The sequence below is a fragment of the Propithecus coquereli genome, unplaced genomic scaffold, assembly GCF_000956105.1.
Source record: "Propithecus coquereli isolate 6110/MARCELLA unplaced genomic scaffold, Pcoq_1.0 Scaffold501, whole genome shotgun sequence".
NCBI lineage: Eukaryota > Metazoa > Chordata > Mammalia > Primates > Indriidae > Propithecus > Propithecus coquereli.
In genome coordinates this window covers 1,296,057-1,321,015 of record NW_012150853.1, presented here as the reverse complement: position 1 = coordinate 1,321,015, position 24,959 = coordinate 1,296,057, and the positions used below count along the sequence as shown (strand labels likewise).

General features: G+C 49.1%; 1 protein-coding gene across 1 annotated transcript in view; it reads left to right on the top strand.

The window, feature by feature from the left end:
• B3GNTL1 (UDP-GlcNAc:betaGal beta-1,3-N-acetylglucosaminyltransferase-like 1) overlaps window positions 1-24,959 on the top strand; it is a 95,713-nt gene that overhangs the window by 13,320 nt on the left and 57,434 nt on the right. The window contains exon 5 of the mRNA XM_012656363.1: window positions 8,666-8,730. Within this exon, the coding sequence (XP_012511817.1) occupies window positions 8,666-8,730 (65 nt within the window). The remainder of the gene's footprint in view (window positions 1-8,665; window positions 8,731-24,959) is intronic.

The following is a 24,959-nucleotide window of genomic DNA, read 5'->3' as shown; positions in this document are numbered from 1 at the left end:
ATGCCTGCTGTGAAGTCTTTATTAAATCTGACTCTGGACACTCACAGGAAGTTTCTGTTGCCTGCCCTTTATCCAGAGTATAGGTCATGCTTTCCTGTTTCTTTGCATGTCTCCTGATTTTTTGTGGAAAAGTAGACATTTTATATAGTATGTTATAGCAGGTCCAGTTACTGCCCTGGGGCTGGGTACTGTTATTTACTTGTTTAGTGACCGGCTGGATTGTATGAGTGATGTCTGCTCTCCTCTCCCCTGCGGTCGGTGTTCAGCTCTGACACTGCTCCTCGGCGCCCTGGGATGGCCGTGGTCCTGGCAGGGCTCTCTCTGGCTCCTTCTCTGACCACATCCACCTGTTAAACTTCAATAACTGTTGATCATTCTATCGTTTTCAAGGATGCCATGGGACATACATTGCTTCAGAGAACAATCCAATTGAATTGGGCTCCTTTGAAGGAATAGTTCCTGAGGTTGGTGTCTGAAATGTGTTCTGACTGCAGGAGGGCTCTTCCCAGCAGTCTCTTCCCTGCTTCTCTCTGGGAAACTAGATGCCTAGAGATTATCCTGTATCCTGATGAACCTTCCAGTCTCCTCCCAGCTGCCTTTCACCACGACCTCCAGTGTTTAAGTCTGCCCTTGGGCTTGGGTTTCTCCACGTGCTGTTGCGGATGAGAAGGGGAGAAAGGGTGTCTCTCTGTTGTAAGGCCTGTGTCTCCCCCCTGGCACTGGTGCTGCAGATGGGGACAGGTACGCTTCTCTCTCGTGTGTTATCCCTGCCTCAGGAGCCGAGTACTTGGTGGATGCGGGGTCGTGACCCCACTGTCCCCTCAGCTCTTGGCATGGAAGCCCTGCCCCAGGAGCCAGAGCAAGAGCATCCGGGTTCCATTGTTCTCAGCGACACCACACCAAGGTGGGCGTAGCCTCTGTCCACAGTGGGGCTGGGTGGAAGAAGGGACCCCCCAGTGGTGGACTGTGCTTGCCTGAGACCTGCCTCAGAGGCAGACAGCTGAGGTCCAGGAGCTTGGAGCGGGAGGTGGAGGGAGCAGGTCTTGGTCCAGATACCACAGGCTCTCACTGTGCCTACTGAGTTCAGTGGATTTTATGAATGAATATTTCTTCATTTACTGTGTGCTCTTGGAGCCATCTCCAGAGACTGTAAGTGATTGTTTTTAAACAATTTTCACTGGTTTTGCTGGGGGGTGGTCTGAGGCTGTCCAGTGCTGTCACACTGGAAGCACAGCTACAATCCACATTTTTTATGCTTCCGTTTTATCTCCTTTGTTGGCTTATCAGCCATAGTTCTTCATTTCGGTGTTTTAGTGGCTGATTAGGCTTTGTAACATATATCTCCAACTTGCCACAGTCTGCCAGTGTTCACGGGCAACGTCACGTGCGGCGTAAGGACGTTGGTTGCAACAACACACTTCCCGTTCTCCCTCCCAGCCTCTGTGCTGCTGTCGCCGTGCATTTTAACTTCACGTGTGTCGTAAACCTCACGGCACATTGTTATTAATTTATTTGAACTGTCAGATGATCTTCGAAAGAGGCTTAAGCAATAAGAAAGAAAATTACACATTTTTCCTCATCTACTTCCTGTTTCCAGTGCCCTTATTTCTTTGTACAGGGACAGATTTCCGTCTGGTGTCATCTTCCTTTTGTCTAAAGGACTTTGTGTAAAACAGTTCCCGTGGTGAAGGGTGCCGGCGATGAGTTCTGCCGGCTCCTGCACGTCCCTGTCTGGCACGCATGCGTGTTGGCAGGTGGGCGCCGTGACGCGGGGACCTGCCCATCACGCCTGTGATTTCCCTTCCTTATCCCTCGTTTATCTTCCTTCCTTCTGTGCAATTCCCCTCCCTTTCGAGAGGGCAGGTTGGGGGGAAGGTGGCCCGAGGCAGCTGCCTCCTGCATCTGTGGGAGCAGCTCCTCTCCTGCTGTCCTTTCACTTCTCAGTGAGGAATGTGGGCGCAAGCTGGCCCAAGCAGCAGTGGGCAGAATGAAAACACAGCCTAAAAGCTGGGGTGTGCTTTCTCCTCCCACTGGGCTGCACCCTCCTGCTGTCTCTTGCAGAGGTTCCTACTGTTTTTAAACCAGGAGTTCAGAGTCTTACTGTTATCTTCTGTTTCTGGGGCGTCTCTGGCTGTGGAACTGCGTAGAGGGGGAGGGAAACAGCTGGTTGTGTGGGTTCACTACCTTATCCAACTCTAGCAGTTTTTCATGTGTTATTTTAGGTTTTTTATTTAGGTAGTCTAATCCTGAACGAATATTGTACTTCCATTTTTTTTCTAATTTTATGCTTTATTTTTGACCAAGGTAGGAAGCATAGAAAGACAGTGTGAAACCCCATTAATGGTAGCCAGATCCCTGATTGTTCCTGACTTAGTGGGAATGTTTCAGTGTTAACTGTGATATTCACTGTTGCTTTACAGAAGATACCCTTTATCAGGTTTACCTGTTCTCTCTAATTTAGTAAGCCTTCAGAAAGTGAGGTATCAGTATTGAATTTTATTAGATATACGTATTTTAGGTATCTATTAAGGTGATTGCTTGTTTTCTTCTCCTTACATTAATATTTTTCTTAACAATTAACCACTCTTATAGTGCTAGACTAAGCCAGCAATGACATGATAGTATTTTATACAGTACAGTTACTCAGTTTTCTTTAGAATTTTTGCATCTGTATTTGATATGTGGAAAATTGGTCCATAGTTTTTGTTTTTGGGTTATGTGTCCGGTTGAGGGGTAAGAGCAGAGGCCTCAGACTTGGTGCTGTAGCGTTCGTGGTGCAATCTCAACCTCTCCCAGAAACACTAGTCTTGCGGTCTGTATTTAGAGGGCAAAAAATCATTTCCTCATTTTCGCAAATGTCTGCTTTGATTAATTAAAGCAAGTTTTTTTTCTGAATACCAGCATGCGGTGACAGGAACTAAGTAACCGGTGGATCTTAGTTCTTCTTGCTTGGCTTATCTACCTCATACGGCATCCGCGGACGCTCCCCGTTAAAGAGGAACGTTCAGCCCTTTCGCAGTGCCCTGCACTTCCCTTGCCCTCCTTCCTCCCTTGGAGCGTTTGTTTGTTATCATATATTGATTGACATTGTCAGGGCTTATCATGTTTACATTCTCTCTATAACTCTTGTTGTTTTATGTGCTTTACTAGTAGGTTGTTTCTAATAATTCAAACCTTGTAAAAACAGCACTTAGGGTATTGTAAATACGTGAGTGCGCTTGCCACAGAGCACGCGGTGGGATTAGACTCAGGAGGAAGTGAAACCTCCGCTGCACAGTAGGGCATTTTATTTCCCGAGGGTCAAAATCTAACGGAGCCTTTAAACAATCTTTAGCTCTATTCTCTACCTCTAGTTCCTACTTACGTGCCATTGTTTGTTTTTTTCCCTCCTCTCTTTTTTTAAAAAAAAATTTTCTTTTTATATGTTCCTTTTTCATTTTATTGCAGTACCTCTTCAAATGATTTTTCCATGTCTGATATATGGGTGGTAAAATGTTTAGGGCTCTCGAACTCCTGACCTCAAGCATCCTGCCGCCTCAGCCCCTGTCATCAGGGTTACAGGCGTGAGCCACGCGCCCAGCTAGAGCTTCTGCCTGTTGGATGGTGTCTTTTTTTGACACTTAGGCTCAGTTGTCAGTTTGGCTGGGTATAGAATTCTAGGTGGAAAACAATTTTTTCTTAGAATTTTAAAGGGATTGCCTCATTATCTTTTAGTGTCCCATGTTTTGCATAAGAAATCTCCTGTCAGTCTGACTCTTGTTATTAAAAGGTTTCTTTTCTGAAAGTGTTTGAGATTTTTCTTTTTATGCTTTTGAATTTCGAAATTTCATAATGCTGTGTCAAGTGTTATGGTTTTTCATTCGTTCTGTTTTTATATTGAATGATTAGCTTTGTATTCTAGCTTTAAGTGTAAGAGATTGGTGTCCCCTTAGTTTGACTTAAAAGTTTTCATAGAAGACTTGAAAAAAACATTCCTCCATATACTGCGTGGGGTTGAAGAGGTGGAGGTGGGGCAGGTGACAAACCTTCACCGATGGACAGCTACCTGTAGATTGTAGGGGTCATGTCTTTATTTAAAATAATGTCCTCAACTTTGGTTGCAAGTTAGAATCATCCGGGCAGCTTTAAAAAACCTGATGCCTGAATCCCGCCTGAAGATATTCTCGTGTACTTGGTCTGGGGTGCAGTCTGGGCATCGGGATTTTAAAGCTTCCCACGAGGGTCTGAGGCATATCCAGGGTCAAGAGCTACTGCCTTAAAATATCCTTAGGAGTGGTGTAGCTTCACCCCACCTTCTAACAGACTTCTCCTGAAAGAATCTCATTGCTCCAGTGTATTTCAGGGGTGGCAGGCTGGAGGTTTGGGGTCCCTCTGGAATGCCCCGTGTGAGAGTATTAGGGCTGCTGCTGGGTCCTGTTCAGATCCGACACATGACTCTCAGCAACTTCTCTGATATTTCCCGGTAGAGTGTGTGGACTGGGGGTCTGTGGGGATTGCAGGGTAGATTCGGTGCATTCAGGGTATGGCTCTCAGGAGAGAGGAATGAGTGGGAGAGACAGTTCCTGTTCTTCCTGGACACGTGGTCTCTGTGCATTCTCCTTCCTCCCTTCCATTTTTTGTGCTGTTGGGTGATCAGAGGCAGCAGCACCTCAGCCACTCACGGGTCCTGGGCGAGTTTGTTGCCTCCTGTGAGCTCACGTAGTTCTCCTCTCTGTCCCTGGGGACAGGGGCTGTCCTGGTCCCACGAAGGATATTAGTTGATTCACTCAAGTTTAACATACCTGGCTGGAGCAGAGGTGGGGTCTGAGCCCAGGCTGCCTTTCTCCGAGTTCCTGGTGGCCACCCTGCAACGTGCGTGAACCTTTCTGAACATTGGCTCTTGTAAGACAGTTTTGCTGCTTCCTGAAAGCAGGTTAAAAGGCATGTCCTCCCAACCTGAGAGCACCCGAGAGTGGATGCCTTTGCCTTTTGCAGCCTCCTGCCAATATTTATTTCATTTTTTTTTTTTTTTTGGCCAAGTAGAGGGTGGATATTGGTTGAAGCGAGTTGCAGCTCAGTTGGGCTTCAGAGAATGAAACAGAACCTTGTTTCGAAATACGCTCCCCACCCTGTTCCCATCACATTCCTAACAGTTAGTACCCAGGGTACCGTGTTTAAGAAAGCAAAAAAGCATATAAAATATTTAAGAAAAAAATCTAAGTCAAGGTAATTTTTTAAAGTTGGTCCTTTAAAAGAAGAAACATCTATTATTTTTAAAAGTTCACATTGAAAGACTTTTTGGCTTGATGTTGCCAGCGTAGCCACACATGAAATGTGTCTCAGTGGATGTGAGCTTTTCTCCTGCAGGACGGGTCGCAGGTGTGGAGCAGGTGCCTAAGGGAGGGCTCTGGAGCCAGGCTGCCAGGGTCTGTGCCACTGCCAGCTCACGTGCCTCAGTTTCCTTCCTTGCGAAATGACCATAGCAGTAGGCACCTGTCTTGGGGTGTCATGAGGGTGTGGAATGAGCTACGGGATGTTTGGAACGGGCGCGAGCAGGCGGCCCTCCGGCGGTGTTAGCAGCTGGTTCGCTGTGGTCATCCTCATCAGCATCGTCATCTCACACGATTGGAAGATGTTAATATTTCTCCTCAAATTATTTCTTGTTTTCATATCTTTAGTGTGTTTGAAACAGAAACCTCTTTATAAATTGGTTATTGCAGAACATCTGTTTCAACTTGCTTCTGAAATGTGTGTAAACCGACTGGTTTTTGAGACTACTAGAACCACCCTTTCATGTTATTTAATTTAAAAGATGTCTTGCATCTTCCGTAGTTGACTGAAAACAAACTGATGAGTGCTGTGACACTCCTTGACTCATCTCCATTTTAAAAACAAGCTTTGTCTTTCATAAAATACTTTTTATCAATTAGCTATAACTGGATCTGCATCACATTTGTGTGAATTATGTCGGTGACAGCTGTGGAATTGTGAAGGACCAGGTGACATGACGTCATCCCACTGTCTGTGAGGAGCGTGGGTGAGGAGGATTCATGGGGTCCATACTACACGTTAATAAAACGGAGTCAGTTTGGTTGTATCTGAAAGGACGTACTTTCCTATCATCATAGTTCCTTAAATAGGAAAAGTTTTATTGACTGTTAGATAACATAGATCCAAAGTATCTATTTTCAAAAGTGTTACGTATTTAAAATGGATTAAGATTCACTTACTATGATTTCATACCACAACAGAGCAAAACATTTCTTAACAGTGCGGTCACTTGCTGAAACCGAAACAAAGCAGCATCCTGCCCTTCCCTCCTAGAGTAAGGGGTGCCGACCTCTCCCGAGGTGCAGTCTTCCTGCTGTGACCGTGGCAACCAACTCCCTCACAAAGGGACCGGCCTCCCCAAACATGACCGGGCACAGACGCTTGACTTTCATCTAGGCAGTGATACTAAAACAAATCCCTTGTCTTTGCCAAACAGAAGATTCATCTTGAGAAGCTTCTGGCCTCCTTAGTGAGATGCATCTTCCTTCACTGCCCAAATTCATGGATTCAATTTCTCTCCTAAAACCTGAATCTAGTAAGCAGCTTTTTGAACAGAACTCTTATTAAATTCAGTGTGATTGTGGAAAGTCTCTTCTCATTTTCATTTTTCTCAAACAGCTCTTTGGTTGTGGTTGTTATGAGGCTTTTCTCTCTGCTCACCTCGCTTTGCAGTTAGGGTGGGGTTTAGCTACAGCTGTTTTGGCCCTGGCCACTAATCCCAGTCCCCAGGGGTGAGCAGCCAGGCACTCGGCCTCCCCGGGTGCATTTCGTCCTTTGCCCTTGTTAATACCTGTGGTTCTTTGAAATCTGGGACCAGGAATTACAGGCTACCTTGTGTGAACCCCCGTCAACCCGCAGGACGCTGCCCCAGATCAGATCCTTTCAGAGCAGAATGAGGGTTGGAGACTTTCTGCCTCTCATGTCTCCACTGCAGCATCGCCGTGGGGTGAGCCTGCTTGAGCACCACCCAGGACAGGACAGACCCTGTGGGGCAGGAACCCTTCTCTTCCTTCCTGTAGCAGAAAACCGGGGGGTGCCGTGGATACGGCTGAAACGCACACTTGGCCGGTGTCCCCTTGGTCCAACAACTTTCTCCAGCTTGTCTTGCCTTTGAACACCAGAGAGATTTATTGCTTTAACTCTGCACACATCTGTTTTTCTTTGTGTGGCTTTTCTTGATGGCATCAAATCTGTAACCATCTGCTAACATGATTCAGGTGTTGGCAACCCCTTTTCTAGGGAAGGTGGTATCTTGCCCCTCAAAACCCCCATAGCACCCTTGCTTTGGGCTGATGCCCCCCAACCTACCCTGGCACCAGCAGCCAGGCTGGGCTCGTGAGTGCTGATGTCTGGGTGCTGCTCCTTGCTCGGAAACCTTCCAGCTGCCCCTGCTGAGCCCAGCAATGCCTGCAGGAGCTGGCTTCTGCCCAGCTCCCTGGATGCACGACTGGGACTGTCCGTCACCCTCTGCGACAGTTCCATTCTCAGTTCAAATTCCAACAGCCTCATGTTCGCTCTGCATCTCCCTTGTCGGTAATTTTGTCTTCTTTTAATCTCCTTAGTACTTTCTGGGGCACCATTCATTTGGCACATAACTGTGGGTTACCATTTAACTCTTTTTTCCGGCTCAGTTGTAGTGTCTTTGAAGGCAAGGATGTTTTGAAGCTTTTGCCAAAGTGTAATAGATATCCATTATCCATCCAGAAAAGTGTACTTATTTTAGTCGCACAACTGGATTAGGGCTCGCAGACTGAACACACTGTGTAATCAGCACCCCGATGAAGAAACAGGACGTCACCAGCCCCTGGAAGCCCCTTGGGCCTGCGGCCACACCCTCCCCTCCACAGGGCAGCGCAGGGGAATCGTGGCCAGTCTTGTGCCCCGCGCCAGAGTCCCCACCCCTCTCTACTCCTCGGTGCCTGGCTTCTTCGCTCAGAAGTCACGTGCGAGTCACCGTGCGGTAGGCAGCCCGGTGTGTGCGTTCTCGCTGTGCCGTATTTCCAGCTTTTCCATCTGCACTTGGGCAGCTCCCGGCTTGGGGTTGTCGCGATGGGTGCCGCTCTTGGGGGCTGTGCGGACGCAGTTCCACTGGGCCTCACGGAGCAGCGTTGTATGACCAGGGCCGGTCCCGGGATGCGCACCTACCCCCGTGTGGTCGGTGCTGGCAGTGGCTTCAGCTCATCATGGAAATACATATTGAGGTACCCGGCCATCAAGCGTCCAGCGCAGTGAGCTCTGCCGACCGGTCATGCGTGCGCAAGCCACCCGCTTCCCCCCTCACCAGGTCCCGGCTCCCCCCGCAGAGACTTTACAGGCATCCTTTTAATTTCACTTCTGTGTTTTAAAACATATCCCCAGGTCTTAGCTTAGTGCTGTCCTCAGGAAGCGTTCACTGAATTTGTTCTCTCCGAGGAGCGTCTCCTGCTGTAGACAGTGCCGGCTGGACGTGCCCGCCTGCCGCTGTGCTCCTGACCATCGCCTCCCACAGGCTTCCCTGTCGTCCCTTTGAAGCTGACCCCAGCTTTTGTGCAGGGCTTCCCAGCTTGCTTCTATGGCGTATGGTGTACAAAGCTTTGTGAAAGAGAATGCTGTTGGAAATTGAATCATAAGAGTTTTTCTTTTCTTTTTTTAACAGTTGGATATTCTAAAAATCAAGCAATAGCACAGAGCTCAGGGTCTTACCTGTGCTTTTTGGATTCAGTAAGTAACTCTTTCTTTTGTTTATAATGTATATAAATGTTGGTTGAATAATTAAATGCTTGTATATTTTAGTATGGTTCTTAAATCATTTTTCTAATACGTTATGATCATACTTAAAAGTTAAGGTTGATGGGTTGTTGCTGTTTAATTGCTGTAGCACTTAGTTAATGATAAATAAGATTATGTAAAAATGTAAAATTTCTCAGCAGAGAATAACATAAAGAAATGAAGATAAACTAGGTCAATGTTGGCAAATATGCTTAAAGGATTAATAACCTTAAATAGAAATAATTCATAAAAGTTGGTAAGAAAACACAAAGTTGGTAAACAGGCAAAGGGCAAGTGAGAGGTATGGATGTGAGAGCAAGAAATGAACTTTTCTAAAAATTTAAATCATTCGTCATCAAATACGGATTAAGTTAGTGAGATTCTGTTAAAACTCAAATTAATAATGTTTTTGAAACATGTAGATACTCAGCGTTTTGGAAGGTGTAAGTGGGTGCCATGCTGTGATACGCAGCACAAACGGTATGGTTTTGTGTTATGTAACAAGAACTGTAAAAATGCTCCGCCTTGATGCCTGAATTTCACTTCTGGGTGTCTCTGAGAACGATTTGTATACGAAGACGCTTCAGGTGTTTACTAGGGTGGAAATTAGAAGCAAGTCGTCACGTGCCAGTGGAGTCATAGTGACGAAAACCGGGAGGTCTCCAGGAGGGCATCCCCCAATGTTCACGAAGAATTCTTACTGACAGGACAAAGATCGCAGTGGGGGAAGAGAGAACATGAAACTGCTTACACAGTCGATACTTAACTGCGGATCGTCCTTTTACTACTTTAAAGTAAACTGTAGCGCGTCTGTGCTCTGCGGGGCTGGCAGGGCTCCCAGGGCTCCCGCATTGCTGGGGGCGGGAGCTGGCTGCTCCCCGTCAGCCTGGCCGGCTGTGCTCCCTGAATGAGTCCACACGGGAACCGGCTTCTCGGCTCTCGGCAACTCAGCTCTTGTCCTTGACTCCCAGGACCCTCGGTCGAGGTCTCAATGCGGGGAAGTTTTGGGGGGTATGTGCCTGCGTGTGCAGACAGGCGGGACGGCAGGTGAAACAGCCCTGACACTCGGCCCACCGGGCGCAGCTTCCTGTCCTGCTGCCTCAGGTGCTTTCATCCCTGCTCTTGCCCTTTTCTTCTTAGACTAAACATCTCAGATTTCCCCAGTTTTCGTACACAGAACGTTCAGCCTTCCCCCGTTCTCTGGGCTCATGTTTTCATACTCAGATGACCCACCCAACATTTTCCCACCCAAAGACAGTTTCCACCAAGACAACTGGACCCGCGGCACTGAAGACTGCTTTTTATGGCCTTTGGGTGATGGGATTATGGCAATTTTCTTTTCTTCTGTTTAAGGTTGTTTTTTCTGAAATGTTTTACAGTAATCTTGTGTTACTCTCTACTGACAACGGTGGCAGCAAGATTTGAGTTTGTGGCCAGCAGATTACACCCCTGTCCTCACAGTATTTTAAGATCTCCCCAACATGCAGGTCTGCACGGGGCCACCGTTTCCATCTTGGGCTGAAAGAAAAGAGGAAATGCTGGGTCACCCCTTTTTCTCCACTGTCTCCTTCATAGCTTCCTTTGCTCACGGCAGGGCAGGAAGAACATCCACAGGGTGTGGGAGGTGCAGGAGGAGGTGCGGGGTCGGTGCTCGTGGAACAGGGAGCGCTGCGGTCCCAGGAGCCACCTGACAGCAGTGGCCGGGTCTCACTGTGAGTTCACCACGGGGGACAGTGAAAGTGGGGCCTTGAAATGCCCTTTGACCTTGGGGCAGGAGGAGACAAGAGTGGGGCGGATACCTGTCCGAGTCAGTCTCCGGCGACGTCAGTGGATGGGGAGGTGGCAGGGGTGGCTCAGAGTGACGGGGACGGCGTGCTGAGAGAGGAAGGGCCCACTGGATTGGGTGTCTGACCTCGGCTCCATGGTGTGGCAGAGAAGGGTGACCGAACAAAAGTGTGAGCAAGGAGCCTTGCCCTGACACTAGAAACCCAAATTGTTCTCAGGGTTTAGGTAAAACGCATCGGTAAAATAATACTGAGATACATTTTGGTAAAGTTCGAGCAGCAGACAGTGTTTGCCTTGGGCTTTGCAAGACCACCTTGCCATGGTAACGGGAGAGGCCGTTCCCCTGCTGGGGACTGACGGAGCGTCTGTCTGGGAGGGGGACTGGCGGGCACAGGCCGGGGAGAGCTTCTCTGTTGTTCAGGCTTCAGTTTGGGACACACAGACACTGCCCTGGGTTTTTGGTCTTTATCAGAAAGACAAAAAGAAAAGAAAGAAAAACAGCCAAAGAGAAAAGGGCCCAGAGAACATGAGCAAAAGTCGATGGCAAGATGAAGTTATGAGGAAGGGCGTTTAAGCTACATAGATTTGAGGACAGGCTAACTCACATCCCATTGGTTCCAAAAAGACATTTTTACACATCTGCTAATTTTTCTGTGTCTAGAGAGAACAAAATATGAAAGTGGGTTTTCCTTGTATCTAGGGGTTTGATTGCATGTAAAGGAGGTTTCCTGGTTGTGATATTGGCGACACTGAAGCCGAGTGATGCTGTACATTGTGAACACCCCCCGCCCATGCACGGAAGAACTGGGGAGGGGCGCGGACTGGGCTCCCTTGCCTGTCTGGCATGTGGGTCTGCCTGTCTGACCCTATCCTCAGTCCTGGGCTTGGGCGTAGGAGGACGTCTGCAAACGTGGCAAGGCTGCGTGTTGGTGAGGAGACAGAAGCCGCTGCTCCCTGCAGTTCCTGAGATGAGAGTCCTTAGGGGATCTTGAGTTTTGCCCAGCTGGTCAGTGAGAACGTTACCTTGAAACTCACTGTAAATACAATCTGTGTAGGGGATTGTGTTTTATTTTATTCTGTTTTAGAGATGGGGTCTCACACTGTCACCCAGGCTTAGTGCAGTGGTGTGATCATAGCTTACTGTAGCCTAAAACTCCTGGCCTCAAGTGATCTTCCTGTCTCTGCCTCCCAAAGTGGTGGAATTATAGGCGTGAGCTGCTGAGCCTGGCTGTGTAGGGCATTGTTAAAGTGAGTTGAACAAATGTGGTTCCTAACCTCGAGGGGTTTGTAATCTAGGGCACTTCAGATGGGTCTTCAACTCTTGCTAACAAAGCATCTCCGCCCTCCCCTGCTAGCCCCTCCCCAAGAGAAAAGCTGCACTCATGGTGCAGACGTGCTGCGGACACTAGAGTGCATCAGGCGGTTCCAGGTGTGCAGGAGGGTGTGGGTAAGGCCTCCCCAGTGACTGTCCTGTCATGTTGTTCCGAAGGGGAATAATAAAACCACAGCAGGTTCCGGAATGTGAAATCAACCTCAGTTTCCAACAGGCTGTTCCGGGTGAAGGAGCAATCTCCTTTGCTATGTTGTAATTTCCAGTTTCAATCCAGATTGAAGATATTAGTTGGAAAGAAGAGCTAGTCCGTATGGACCGCTCTTTAAATGTCAGACTCGGATTCTGTGAGTGACAGTTGGGACACTCTGGACGATGACTGCTGAGTTTGAGATCCTTGCATGCCGTTTTCAGACCAGCGGTTGAAGCTGCATTTCCTCCTCCAGCTAAACACTATCATATTCTTGCCTTGGTTGTTTGTGGTGTTCTTGGAGACTTCGGTAGAATAAAACAAAGCAAACAAAAAGCCTGTCTTTCAAAGAAAATAGCCTTTAAGTATCCACCTTATTATAGGGATTCAGGTTCCAGGCTTCTTACACATGTGCATGTCGAGGTCTGTGAAAACGTCACAATGGTGGATTGATCTGGGCGATTCTGGCTGTTCGTAGAGAGAGTCAGAACGTTCAGGGTTCCCGGAGTAGAGGACCTCTGCCTGCCCCCTCCACCTTCACTGGAAACCTGGCAGCGTGGCCGTCCGTGTGGGAGCCCATGCTTGGCTCCCGGCATGGTCTGTCCTGAACTGGGAGCTCAGGCCAGAGGGGAGGTGGGAGGGGAGGGTGCATGTGGCAGCATGGGAGAGGCCGAGGTGGAGGGTGCTGCGGCCACAGCCTGGCCTGCCTCCACCTACCCGGCTCGCAGCCTGTCCTCCCTGGGGCTGTGGGGCAGACAAAGCTGGTTTGTTCTCACCCTCTCTGGCGTCCCTTTAATGAGGGGACAGCGATGGGAGCCTGGCCTTGCTCCCAACCCCACGCAACCTGCATCCGTGGGCTCGTGGCTCTGGCGGGCTGACTGCTGCCTGCGACGTCTCTGGGCCCTCTGGCCACCAGAGGCGCTTTCTTCCTCCTGCCCCTGCCCTTTGGCTCCTTCTCCTCTAAGTTCCTTTGCTTTGTTTTTTGCTTTCTGATCTTTGTGATTTTGTTTCTTCTGCTTCATTCAGGCTTACGCTGCTGTTCTATTTCTACTCCATGGGTGGGACCTTGGTGTCCCTGCCGTTCAGGCTTTAAGGCCATTGGTTTTCCTCTCATGGAAAACTTACCACTACTGGGGTGCCCTGTGAGTTTTGAATATAACATCTTAGTTACTATTCGGTTATGTTTTCTAGTTTCCATTATGATTTCTTCTTTTTAAATTTGTATCTCAGGATCTCAGAGAGCACAGAATTGAGTTAATCGTGATCCGTGGTTCAGGACACCTTCCCTCATCTGTCGATGTGGGGCCCATGTTGTCTCTGCGACTGTGACCACACCTCTAAGTTTGTTTTAATGATGTCATGAGCACCCCTGGACCTGCCACCCAGATCGAGAGCTAGCTTGGTCTTCTGACAACTCAGCTCTCACCACAGTTATCACCTGCCCACCTCTACCTGGGCGGCCCTTCAAGATGATGCATCACCATTGGTCCAGATACCCACAGGTAGCGAATACGAGAACTTTTGCGTTAGAGAGAGCAGATCTCACGACGGTTCTATCGTCCCAGACTGCACCCATCAGTGATATTTCAGGAGAGCGGGATGTTGGCTTCTCATCTTCTCGAGAGCTAGGGCACCCGCATCCTCAGGGGCTAGGACCGTGGTAAAGCGTGAGGCCGTGTCACGTGGGCTTAGCCAGAAGCAGCGCCCACGCTGGGCGGGACTGGTGCTGTCCGGAGGAGGGGGAGGGCCACTCAGGGCCATCGCGTCAGGGAATTCCGACCTGGAAGAGGATTTCTGTGACCTTTCCTAAAAAAAAAAAAGTGTTTGCCAGGCTCAGAGGAATGCCATTTCCATTTGTGTAGATCCTGTTTGATTTCTTTCATCAGCATTTTGTGATTTTCAGGAGCCAGATCACATGGCTATTTGTTAGGTTTGCACGCTTCTCTCTTATTTCCTCTGGAGCAGTTGTGAACGGGTGTTGTGTTTTATTCCTGTGTCCACGTCGGCACCGTGTGTGGAAGTGGGATGGGTTCTGTGTGTTGCCCTTGCATCCTGCGACCTTGCAGAACTTACTAGTGCTGGGTGTTTTTCGTGGATCGCTTGGGATTTTCTGTGCGGACATTCACGTCACCTGCAAGTAGGGCCGGTTCTGTTTCTTCCTGACTGAGCTGCGTTGCGCCAACTGGAACCTCTGGTCCTGGACCAACTCGCAATGGCGGTGTAGACACTGCCCAGGCGAACAGGCGTCAACCGCTCCCCGCCGGCTGTGCTAGCTGTACGGCTTTGGAAGGCGCTGTTTCTCAAGTTCAGGTAGTTCTCCTCTCTTACTAACTTGGCGAGAGTTTTTACCATAAATGGGTGTTATATTTCGTCAGATGCTTTTTCTGTATCAGTTGAGTTTTGTCGGTTGTAAAAATGTTTGTTACTGAACATTTATAAGATTTTTCCCCCATATTCTTGGAATGTGGGAATTTTTCTGTGTGTGTCAAGGAACTTGGTAGGCCCTTTCCAAGTATAGACTCGAGTGTTTTTTTTAATTGAGATAAATTTTTCTGTATTAACTCATTTCTTCTTTTTTTTAAAATCTTATTTTCTCCTTTTGCGATTCCTTATGTCTGAGTGGTAGGTCTCACCGTTTGTGCGTTTCCCCTCGATTTCCATTCTATGTAGTTCCGCATTTCGCGGTTGACCCTCCAGTTCACTTTTCACTCGTGAGCTGTGACCACTCAGGCAGTGCATTTCAGAGGCAGATCTAAGCTCTGGCCTGGGAGCCTTTCCGTTCGGTGCTGGGGGCTGTCCGTGGCCCCTTCTGTTGGCCTCGTCACCTCTCTCTGCAGCGGCTCCGAGGCCATCGTCACTCTGCTTCCTGGGTCCTCTCAGATGTGTTAACAGTTGACTGTGTGTGTGTGTTTATGGCTCTCCACTCCCTCGGAGCTCAGGTGGGCTGTCAGGGTGTTGTGGCAGGTGTGTGTAGAAGTGGCCTTCCATCCACAGGTGGTCAGCCTCTGTTGGGCCTGGGGAGAGGCCTGGCTTCCGAGTGTCCTTGGTTTCTAGGTTAGTTCTCTTCCTGCCTCGGGGCAGAGAAGCCTAATTGGTGGGTTCCTCCTTCCCTCGGTTCTTCTGGCAGGAGCACCTGGGCATGCAGGCCTCCTCGGGGGCCTCCGTGGCTCTGCAGGGCCTGGGGTCCCTCTTGGAACAGGGAGGCCAGTCTTGGGACTGTCAGCTGCTCCCCCCGCGGAGACCCTGCACCCCTGTGCGCTGGCCCACGTGTTCAGCGAGGGTATCTACGAGAGTTGGAGGGTCTGGGACAAACCATAGAGCTGCAGTTCCCAGCCCCCCGGCTGCCTGTTAGGGACTGGACTGCAGAGCTCTGCCGCCCCCACCACTCCGTCCTGTCCATGGAAAATTGTCTTCCGTGAAACTTAGGAACAGGGGTGGGGTGGGGGAGGCAGGAGTTGAGCGTTGGGCGAGCAAGCTTATTGAGCTAGCGTATTTAATTACGTTCCATGAGACCGGTCTCTGGTGCCAAGAAGGCTGGGACCGCTGCCTCAGAGCAGCACCTTCCAGAGCCTGTGTCCAGTGACCGTCTTCAGCACTGCAGTGCTCGTCTGGTTGTCCCAAGTGTCCCGGGTCACGCTGAGAGCTGGGGGCATCGAGGGGCCTCCATCACCAGCCCTGGCCTGTGTTTGCCAGCCCGTGTCAACAGAGATTCGCTTCTGTGCCAAAGTCGTCTTCGTTTCCTGGTGGGGTCAGTTCTCCGGACAGGCTCCACCTTTTCCCTACAAGTGGGTAGCCCGGTTTTTGCGCATGAAACAGCTGTTTATTCCTAACGGGTTTAGGCGTCCCATGAAGTTCACGTAGAGGTGTGGGGAGGTGACCGCAGGGCTGCGAGAGGGCTCCTCCCCCAGTGTCTGCTCTTGTCTCGTGGTGTCCCAGGGCTCCCTTGGAATTGCCATGCAGTCTTGGAGGTGACTTGATTTCTGTTTAAGAAACTGTTTAGAAAAACAACAACAAAACACCAGCTCCGACAGGGACTCGATGTTTAAGGTAGAAACAGGGAGGGCCAGTCTGGAAGATAGCCTAGCCAGAGGCCGTGGCTGAGTCTGTGGCCAGCAGGGAGACTCGTGTGAAGGGCGTTCCCTCTGACGTGTAGCCCTCCTAACGGGATCCGTCGAGCCTGTTGGTCTCTTCTCTCGTGATTTCCCCAAGGAAAACAGGAGAAGTGTTTTGACATCTGAAATGGACAGAGCAGATTGGCGGTCCCCAGCCTTGTAGCTGCTGGGGCACAACGAAGGGGCTGCCTTTGGCCAGCCCCTGTGTGGACAGAGAAGGCCCCTGGCTGGCGTGTCCTGGGACCCAGCACCCTGAGACCAGGCAGGACCTCCGGTGGGGGCTCCGGTCCAGATGACCAAGAGAGCCACCCTACTGCCTGGACACATCAGACCGCACTTCTTAGCGAGCGCTGTCTGGAACCCTGTGTATGGTCACCCCACTTTTTCAACCTTTATGTCTAATAGGAAGTGCGGGGGCAGTAGGCCCCGTACCGGCGAGTCCCCCACGCTCTGCCCGCCAGCACCCCCAGTGTTAGAACTGAGCAGCCTGTTGTTTCCTCTGGTGAGATAGGAGGAGAAGCCAGCACAGCATCTGTAGGGGAGGAGTATCTTTCAAATAACTAATTGGCAGATGACTAAAAAAGCAATTTCAACCTTTTTTTTTTTTTTTTTGAGACAGAGTTTGGCTCTGTTGCCCTGGCTAGAGTGCCGTGGTGTCAGCTTAGCTCACAGCAACCTCAAACTCCTGGGCTCAAGCGATCCTCCTGCCTCAGCCTCCCGAGTAGCTGGGACTACAGGCATGCACCACCATGCCCGGCTAATTTTTTCTATATATTTTTAGTTGTCCAGATCGTTTCTTTCTATTTTTATTAGTAGAGACGGGGTCTCGCTCTTGCTCAGGCTGGTCTCGAACTCCTGAGCTCAAATGATCCTCCCGCCTCGACCTCCCAGAATGCTGGGATTAGAGGCGTGAGCCCCGACGCCCGGCCTCAATTTCAAACTCTTTTGCTGTTAAACATTTTGTCCAACTGCGGCTAAGTGGAAATGTTGGCCGATGTGACTATTAAGGTTTACGTTTTACTTTCCCCTCCAGCTCTTTGCCGCAGACGCGGGGAGGTGGTGAGACGTCAGGCAGAGGAGGGGCTGAGGGCCTCCCCACTGGGCATTTAACGGGAACAGGACAGGAGACGTCGTGCTTTATGGAGGGTGGTTTTGAGAGCAAAGCATTTGACCACAGGGTATGGTGGTTACCGAGAGGTGACTGAACGATGTTGTTTTCACTATATTTAGAATTACTGGTCAGTAACTTATTAAATGCAGATGTTACCAGCCTAGTGAGGAAGTTTGTTTTTCCTCATCCCTTTATCACATGCCACCTGCTTTCTATATTTGACTTGTTGATTTTAGCTTAGAATTGTTTAGAAAAGAATGCAGGTATCGGCTGTGGAGAATCTGCTGCAACTTAGAAAATAATTAATCAGTGTTAATATGAGAACAGGCCTGGGACTGGGTCTGCTGCTGTCATTATCACAGACTTTTGCTGGTTAGGGCCCTGTGGTGTTCTTTCTGTCTTAGCTAGTGGTGTGTAGGAAACTATGCATGTTTCCATGTGACTGTGTCTACAATTTAGGTGACCTTCAATTGTTTTCAAATTAAAGGTACTTTGCCTGGCTTTAAAAAGTCATATTTTTTATTTTGTCTTCAACAGTGTATCAAGAAATGGTAAACAAATATCCTCTCCCTATTAAGATAAATAATTGACAGAAAATTCAGTTTTCTACAGAGAATGGTTTTAAAGATGTTATCACCTGACTTGAGTAAGTGCGGATGCTTCCGTGTGGTTTGTTGGTCTGTAGCCTTTTACCTAAAGGTGGCAGAGGCTGTTTGGCTGTTGCCGAGACACTGGCTGCAGGCTGACTGACGGGGCCGCTGCGCGGCCAGCCGGGCGGGCCGGGGGCAGGTGGGACGGCCAGCGCCACCCGCCTCTCCTGCCCACACACACCACTCCCTTCCTTTCCACTCTGTGCGTCTGCCATTCTTTTCCAAGACAAAAATTATGGGCTTGTGTTTTAGACCCAAGGCCTGTAGTGGTTTTAGCTGGTTCAGGGCAGGGCCACAGGATTTCAGTGGTAAATGTTCCCAAAACTTACTCCCATCTGCAAGTAACACCGACAGAAAAGGAGACATGAGCTTGGTTTGTGAGGCCGAGGGTCCCTCATTTTGAACTGGCAGCCGCAAGGCGGAAGAGCTCTGTCTGTGTAGACACCTCTACTTTTCTCTTTGCACGAAGAGAGATTCCTCATTGTTAACACTAATGTTCAGAAAGGTTTTCCTTGAACAGAGGAAAAACAAAAATTAGTTCAGGAATGGGCTTGAGTGAGCTCTGGGAAGACGTCTCCACGCTTCCAAAGGCGCCCTTCAGTTAGGCCCGCTATGTTTACCCGTGTGTTTTGTCCTCACCGCAGCGTGTTATTTTTGGCCAGCTGCAGCTGCTGCTGAATGCCACTGAACTTGATACTTTGAGAGACCAATGCCCCACAGGAGCGGGCTTCTGAAACATTTTTATTTTTGTAGAGTGTGTTCATTTTAAGGCTTAGGACAGGGGGACGACCTGGGTGTTTGCTCAGCGGCTCCTGCAGCGCGCTGGTCCCGACTCGCTGGCCAGGGAGAGAACATGTTGAAGATACAGATTCCGAGCCCACCTCGAGGGCTCACGCTCCAGATCCTGCAGGCAGACTTGAGCTTCTGAGTGATTCTTTTGCTACCAGGGCCAGGAAGGGGGGCCACACTGCCTCTGGGAGCCCCGCTCAGTCGCCGCTCCCCGTCTGAGAGGGGCTGCGTGTGGAGTGCATCTGCAAGTCTGTGCCCAGAGCATCGTGTCCCGAGGCACCCAGCTGGGGACTTTGCCCCAGGGGGCCCTGGACCCTCACCCACAGGTCCTCGCTGTCCCCTCCTCCCAGCCCCTGCTGGGCTCTCACCTGCGGGTCCTCCTCGTCCCCACCTCCCACGCACCGTCTTCAGTGCGCTGACCAGCTCTTTCCCTCTCGCCACACACTGTGGTGCGATCCGTCCTCATTCCCATCTCCCTTCCTGTGCCTCACCGTTAAAGTGTGGGCTCCGTGAGACCGGAGAGACACTGTCTCTCTCTGAAGTCCCAGAACCTAGCTGAAAGTTAGCATCCAATGACACGGCTGCTTCCTGTGTGTCTGGTTCAACCTAATGTTTGTGGACTGATGAATAACCATGGCAAATTCAGTACACGTACCCCACGTGGGATCTCTGGGTAACATCGGAACCTCAAGTAGAAAATCTCGTGGTGGCAAAAAATGTTTAAATAAAATTGCCGTGCTGAGGAGGATGAGGGTGAGCTGCTGGCAAGGCGTGGATGTCGAGAGAGGATAGGGAGGGGGAGAGTGACCTCTGAGATCTTGCTGAGAAGCCCATGGAGAAAAGTCAGACAGTACATTAGAAGCATTTGTTCTCTTTGCCACAGTTGGGAGGCAGTGGTCAGCTGCAAAGTCAACTACCCAAGCCCAAGAGAGGTTGAAGTTAGGGTTAGGGTTAAAGTTCTCTCCAGACTGCCTGGACCCATTTGGAACACTGACGGCAAACGCCGAGGCTGCACTGCCTTTCAGTGTGGATGGCTTTGGGTTTATTCAGTGGTCAGTGGGTGAGGAGCGTTGTGCCAGAGCTGGGAGGCTCAGGCACAGACCCTGCTGTGAGAGCCCAGGGCTGAGGCCTGGACCCACTGTAGAATAGGGCGGGTGGGCGGAACTGGGCACATCCTCCCAAAGAGCACCGACCTTGAGTTCCTCTGCCCAGGCCCCTGGTTAGTCCATCGTGCATTTCTGTAAAGGGAAAACCCGGGGCTGGCAGTTTAGAAAGAAAAGAGGTTTATTTGGCCCAGCCTGCAGCTGTACAAAAGCATGGGGCTGGCATCTGTGTGTGGCGAGGGACTCAGGAAGGCGGCACCCATGGGGGACGCCGAGGGGAGCCGTGTGTGTGTATATGTGTGTGCATGTGTCCATGTATGCACATGTATGTGCATGCAGATATATGTGCATGCAGGTGTGTGCATGTGCGCATGTGTGCACGCATGGATGTGTATGTGTGCACGTGTGTATGTGTGTGTTTGTGTGTGCACGTGTGCAGATCCCCTGGAGAGAGCTGGAGCAAGGGAGAGAGGGGCCAGGCTTGTGTAGCAGCCTCTCCACGCGAGCTCACGGAGCCAGGACTCGCTCACTCCCACAGGGGTCCGCCCCAGGACCCGAACACTTCTCTCCAGGCCGCCACTGGCACTGGGGTCCCATTTCGGCCTGAGGTTTGGAGGGAAAATACCCAGCCTGTACCGCCTCCCGGGAAGGTGACAGGTCTCAGGTTGCTTGGGTAGGACCAGCTCTGTTGCCTGCCTTTGCCCATCCTTCCTGCGGGACTCCTGCTGCTCAGAGGGGTCCTTCTTGCCGTCCCTCCCAGTTAAAGGGCATCCCTTCCCCGCAGCGGGGCGGAGCAGGGAGCCAGGGGCGGGGCCGCAGGAGGGGAGGGTGGAGCCTCTGGCGGGAGGGCGGGGCCTTGGCGATGGGCGGGGCCACGGGAGGGGAGGGGCCACAGGGAGGGTGGAGCCTGTGGGGGAGGGCGGGGCCTTAGCGGAGGGCGGGGTCTGGGAGAGAGCGGAAGAGGAGGAGCGGGTGTCCGGCGGGCCCAGCCTTGCCGGTTCTGGGGTCTGCGGGGGGAGCTGTCCGCGGGGGAGACGCGCGGCTCGGGCTTGCACGTATTCAGTGACGCTGTGCGTTCAATCCCAAATTTCTACTGATGGCGACGCTGCACTGTGGAGGGGCCACCGGCGTGCTCTGGGCGGGACCGGAGTGGAACCGGGGCGCGGACGCCGCTCTGGGGCAGGCGACGCCGTGCGAAGCGGAGCTGGTGCCGCCAACCAAAGTTCGGAATAATTTTCCGAAAAAGCGTCGTCAGTGAACTGATCGTTAGCGAAATGATCAGTGAACTCAGGTTGAGATGTTTTCCCCAAATACCGCGTATTCTCTTTTTTTTCTTTTTTTTTTTGAGACAGAGTCTCACTCTGTTCCCCGGGGTAGAGTGCTGTGGCGTCAGCCTAGCTCACAGCAACCTCAAACTCCTGGGCTCAAGCGATCCTCCTGCCTCAGCCTCCCAAGTAGCCGGGACTACAGGCATGCGCCACCATGCCCGGCTAATTTTTTTTTTCTATATATTTTTAGTTGTCCGATTAATTTCTTTCTATTTTTAGTAGAGGCGGGGTCTCGCTCTTGCTCAGGCTGGTTTCGAACTCCTGAGCTCAAACAATCCACCCGCCTCGACCTCCCAGAGTGCTAGGATTACAGGTGTGAGCCACTGCGCCGGCCTCGTGTATTCTTTATTAGAGATGTTACATCTGAAAAACCGGCTCTGGGTATAACATACAGCGAGGTACGTTCGTTGACGAGTGCGCACCTTCTAGAAGCCGCAGTTCCACCGCCTGGAAAGCCTTCCCGCCCCTGCGGCGAGCCCTTCTGAAGTCACCCCTCGAAGCGGCTGCTGAGAGACTCTTCACAGATCAGGGTTCTGTTCCGCAGCTTCACGTGAATGGACTGTCCAGCGTGTGCTCTAGCTGTTGCTTTCGTTTTGTTCAGCAAAGCGCTCCTGTTGCTTATTCAGTAATTCGTTCTTTTTTTATTTCTGAACTTCATATTCTGATGTATGTGTAAACCACAAATTGTTTATTTGTATATTCGTCTATTCGCGAACATCTGGAGTGCTTCCGGTATTTGCTGTTATGAGCAGAGCTGCTAGGAAATTTGTGTGTGGGTCTTACCGTGGACACGTGCTTTTGTTTCTCTTGGTGAACACCTAGGAGCGGAACTGCTGGGTGACATGATAACCCGTAGGCTTAGCTTGGTAAGAAACCGGAAACCGGCTGCGCACCGTGGCTCACGCCTGTAATCCCAGCACTTTGGGAGGCCAGGGTAGGAGGATTGCTCAAGGACAGGTCAAGACTAGCCTGGGCAACTTGGCAAGACCTCATCTCTACAAAAAATTTAGAATAATAAAAAAAAAAGGGAACTCAAAACTGTTTTCCAAAGAGGTTGAACCGTTTTACCAGAGTGCCATAGTTCCTTATTCTTCTGAACACCCAGAATTGTCAGTATTTTTCATAAAAGCCTTTGCAATGTGCCTTCAGTTCTGTCTTGTGTTTAGTTTGCATTTTCCTTGATGACTAAAGGTGTTGAGCATTTTTATTTAGGTGCCTTTTGCTCATGCATATAGCTTCTTGTGTGGAGTGTCTATTCAAATCTTTCAACTATTTTTTTAAAGTTGTTTGTGTTAGTATTGACTTTTGAGATTAAAAAATGTATATATTTGTGCATACAAGTGTTGCCAGTCTATAGTTTTTTATTTTCTTCATTTTATTTTATTTATTTAGTTAGTTTTAATTTTTATTTGTTTAGTTAGTTTTAGTTTAATTTTCCATGTGATATTTTTCCCGTTTATTTTTTACTCGTATATATTCCTGGGGTACAAGTACGGTTTTGTTACATTGATATATTACATTCTGGTGAAGTCGGGGCTGTCAGTGCGCACATCACTGAAACAACACACATTGTACCCCAAGCAACCTCCTATCATCCACCCTGTTCATTTTCCTAAAAGTGTCTTTTGATGAACAGAAGTTCTTAATTTTGATAATGTCCATTTTATCAGATTTTTAAATAAGATTTGTGCTTTTTGTATCCCATCTAAGAACCTAAGAAATCTTTATCTACCCCAAGATTTTCTTCTTTATTTTCTCCTAGAAGTTTTATAGTTTTGTCTTTTATATTTTTTAACATTGAATTTTGTACTTTACTGTTATTATTTTTGTTTGAGACAGGGTCTTGGTCTGTTTCCCAGGCTGGAGTACAGTGGCATCATCACAGCTCACTGCAGCCTTGAACCCCTGGGCTCAAGTGATCCTCCTGCCTCAGCCTCCAAAGTAGCTGGGACTACAGGCGTGCACCACCACGCCTGGCTAATTTTTCAATCTTATTTTTTGTAGAGATGGGGTCTTGCTATGTTGCTCAGGCTTGTCTCAAACTCCTGGCCTCAGGCGATCCCCTTGCTTCAGCCTCACAAAATGCTAGGATTACAGGCATGAGCCACCATACCTGTCCTGTCTTTTACGTTTAGATCAGTGATCCATCTCAAGTTAATTTTTGAGTATGGTGTAGAGTAGGGGCTGAAGATTGTTTCCATGTGATATCCGGTTGTTCCAATATTACTAATCTTTCTCTATTGAGAAAGGTACCTTGGCACCTTTGTTGGAAATAAGTTGACCAAAAAAAGCACAGGTCTGTTTTTACTGTCTATTCTGTTCCATTGACTTTTTTGTTTATCTTTATACCAATTTCATGCTGTCTTGATTACTACAGTAGCTGCTTTATAGTAAGTCTTGAAATCAGGTATTATAAGTCCTCCAACTTTGTTCTTCCTTCTCAAAATGGTTTTGTTGGTCTTTTTAGAATCAACTTGTCAAGCCTTCTTGGATTCTTATTGGGATTGCATTAAATCTATAGATCGATTTGAGTATCTTAACAATATTGAATCTTCCAATCCATAAACATGGTATATCTTTCCATTTATTCAGGCTCTCTTAAAGTTCTCTCAGTAATGTTTTGTAGTTTGGAGGATATAGTTCTTAAACATAAATTTAATAAAATATATCCCTAAGTATTTTATGGGTTTTGGTGCTATTGAAAAGTGGTATTAAAAAATTCATCTCTCAGTTGTATTGCTGTAAAATATGATAAATTAGCTTATTCTGGTAAGTTATTTTGTATATTCTTTAGCATTTACTATGAAATGATTATGTCACCTGTTAATAAAGATTCTTTCACCTCTTTCTTTCCAATCTATGAGACTTTTATTCCTTGTTCTTGGCTTGGTTTGTATTGCTGACTTGAACCTCCAGTACAGTGTTGAATAGAAGTGATTCTAGTAACATCCTTGTCATGTTCAAATACCATTTGTTTCATCATTTTCATTGTGAAGAAAGATACATATAGAGAAGAGCACAAAACATAAACGTACAACTCAATAAATTGTCATAAAGTGAATTGTTCATGCAACCACCAGAGAAAATGACCACCTCTGAAACCCCTTCCTCCTCCTTGCCCATGACCTCTTTCTCTCTTCTCCCCAAAATACATACAGTGCACGGTTGGGAGCGCCAACCTCCACACAGTCAAAAATCTGTGCGTAACTTTTGACTGCCCCAGAACTTTACTGATAACATAAACAGTCAATGAACACATAAAAATATATTTACTGTTCATTAAGTGGGAGTGGATCATCATAAAGATCTTTGTTATCCTCATGTTGAGTAGGCTGAGGAGGAGGGGAGGGTTGGCCTTGCTGTCTCAGAGGTGGCGGAGGTGGAGCTGATGGAAGGGAGGCGGGAGAGGCGGGCACACCCAGCATAAATGTTATTGACAAAAATCTGTGTGTGTGTGGACCTGTGCAGTTCACGCCTGTGTTGTTCAAGGGTCAACTGTGGCCGGGCGCGGTGGCTCACGCCTGTAATCCTAGCACTCTGGGAGGCTGAGGCGGGTGGCTCGCTCAAGGTCAGGAGTTAGAGACCAGCCTGAGCAAGAGCGAGACCCCGTCTCTGCTAAAAAATAGAAAGAAATGATCTGAACAACTAAAAATATATATAGAGAGAGAAAAAATTAGCCGGGCATGGTGGCGCACGCCTGTAGTCCCAGCTACTCAGGAGGCTGAGGCAGGAGGATTGCTTGAGCCCAGGAGTTTGAGGTTGCTGTGAGCTAGGCTGACGCCA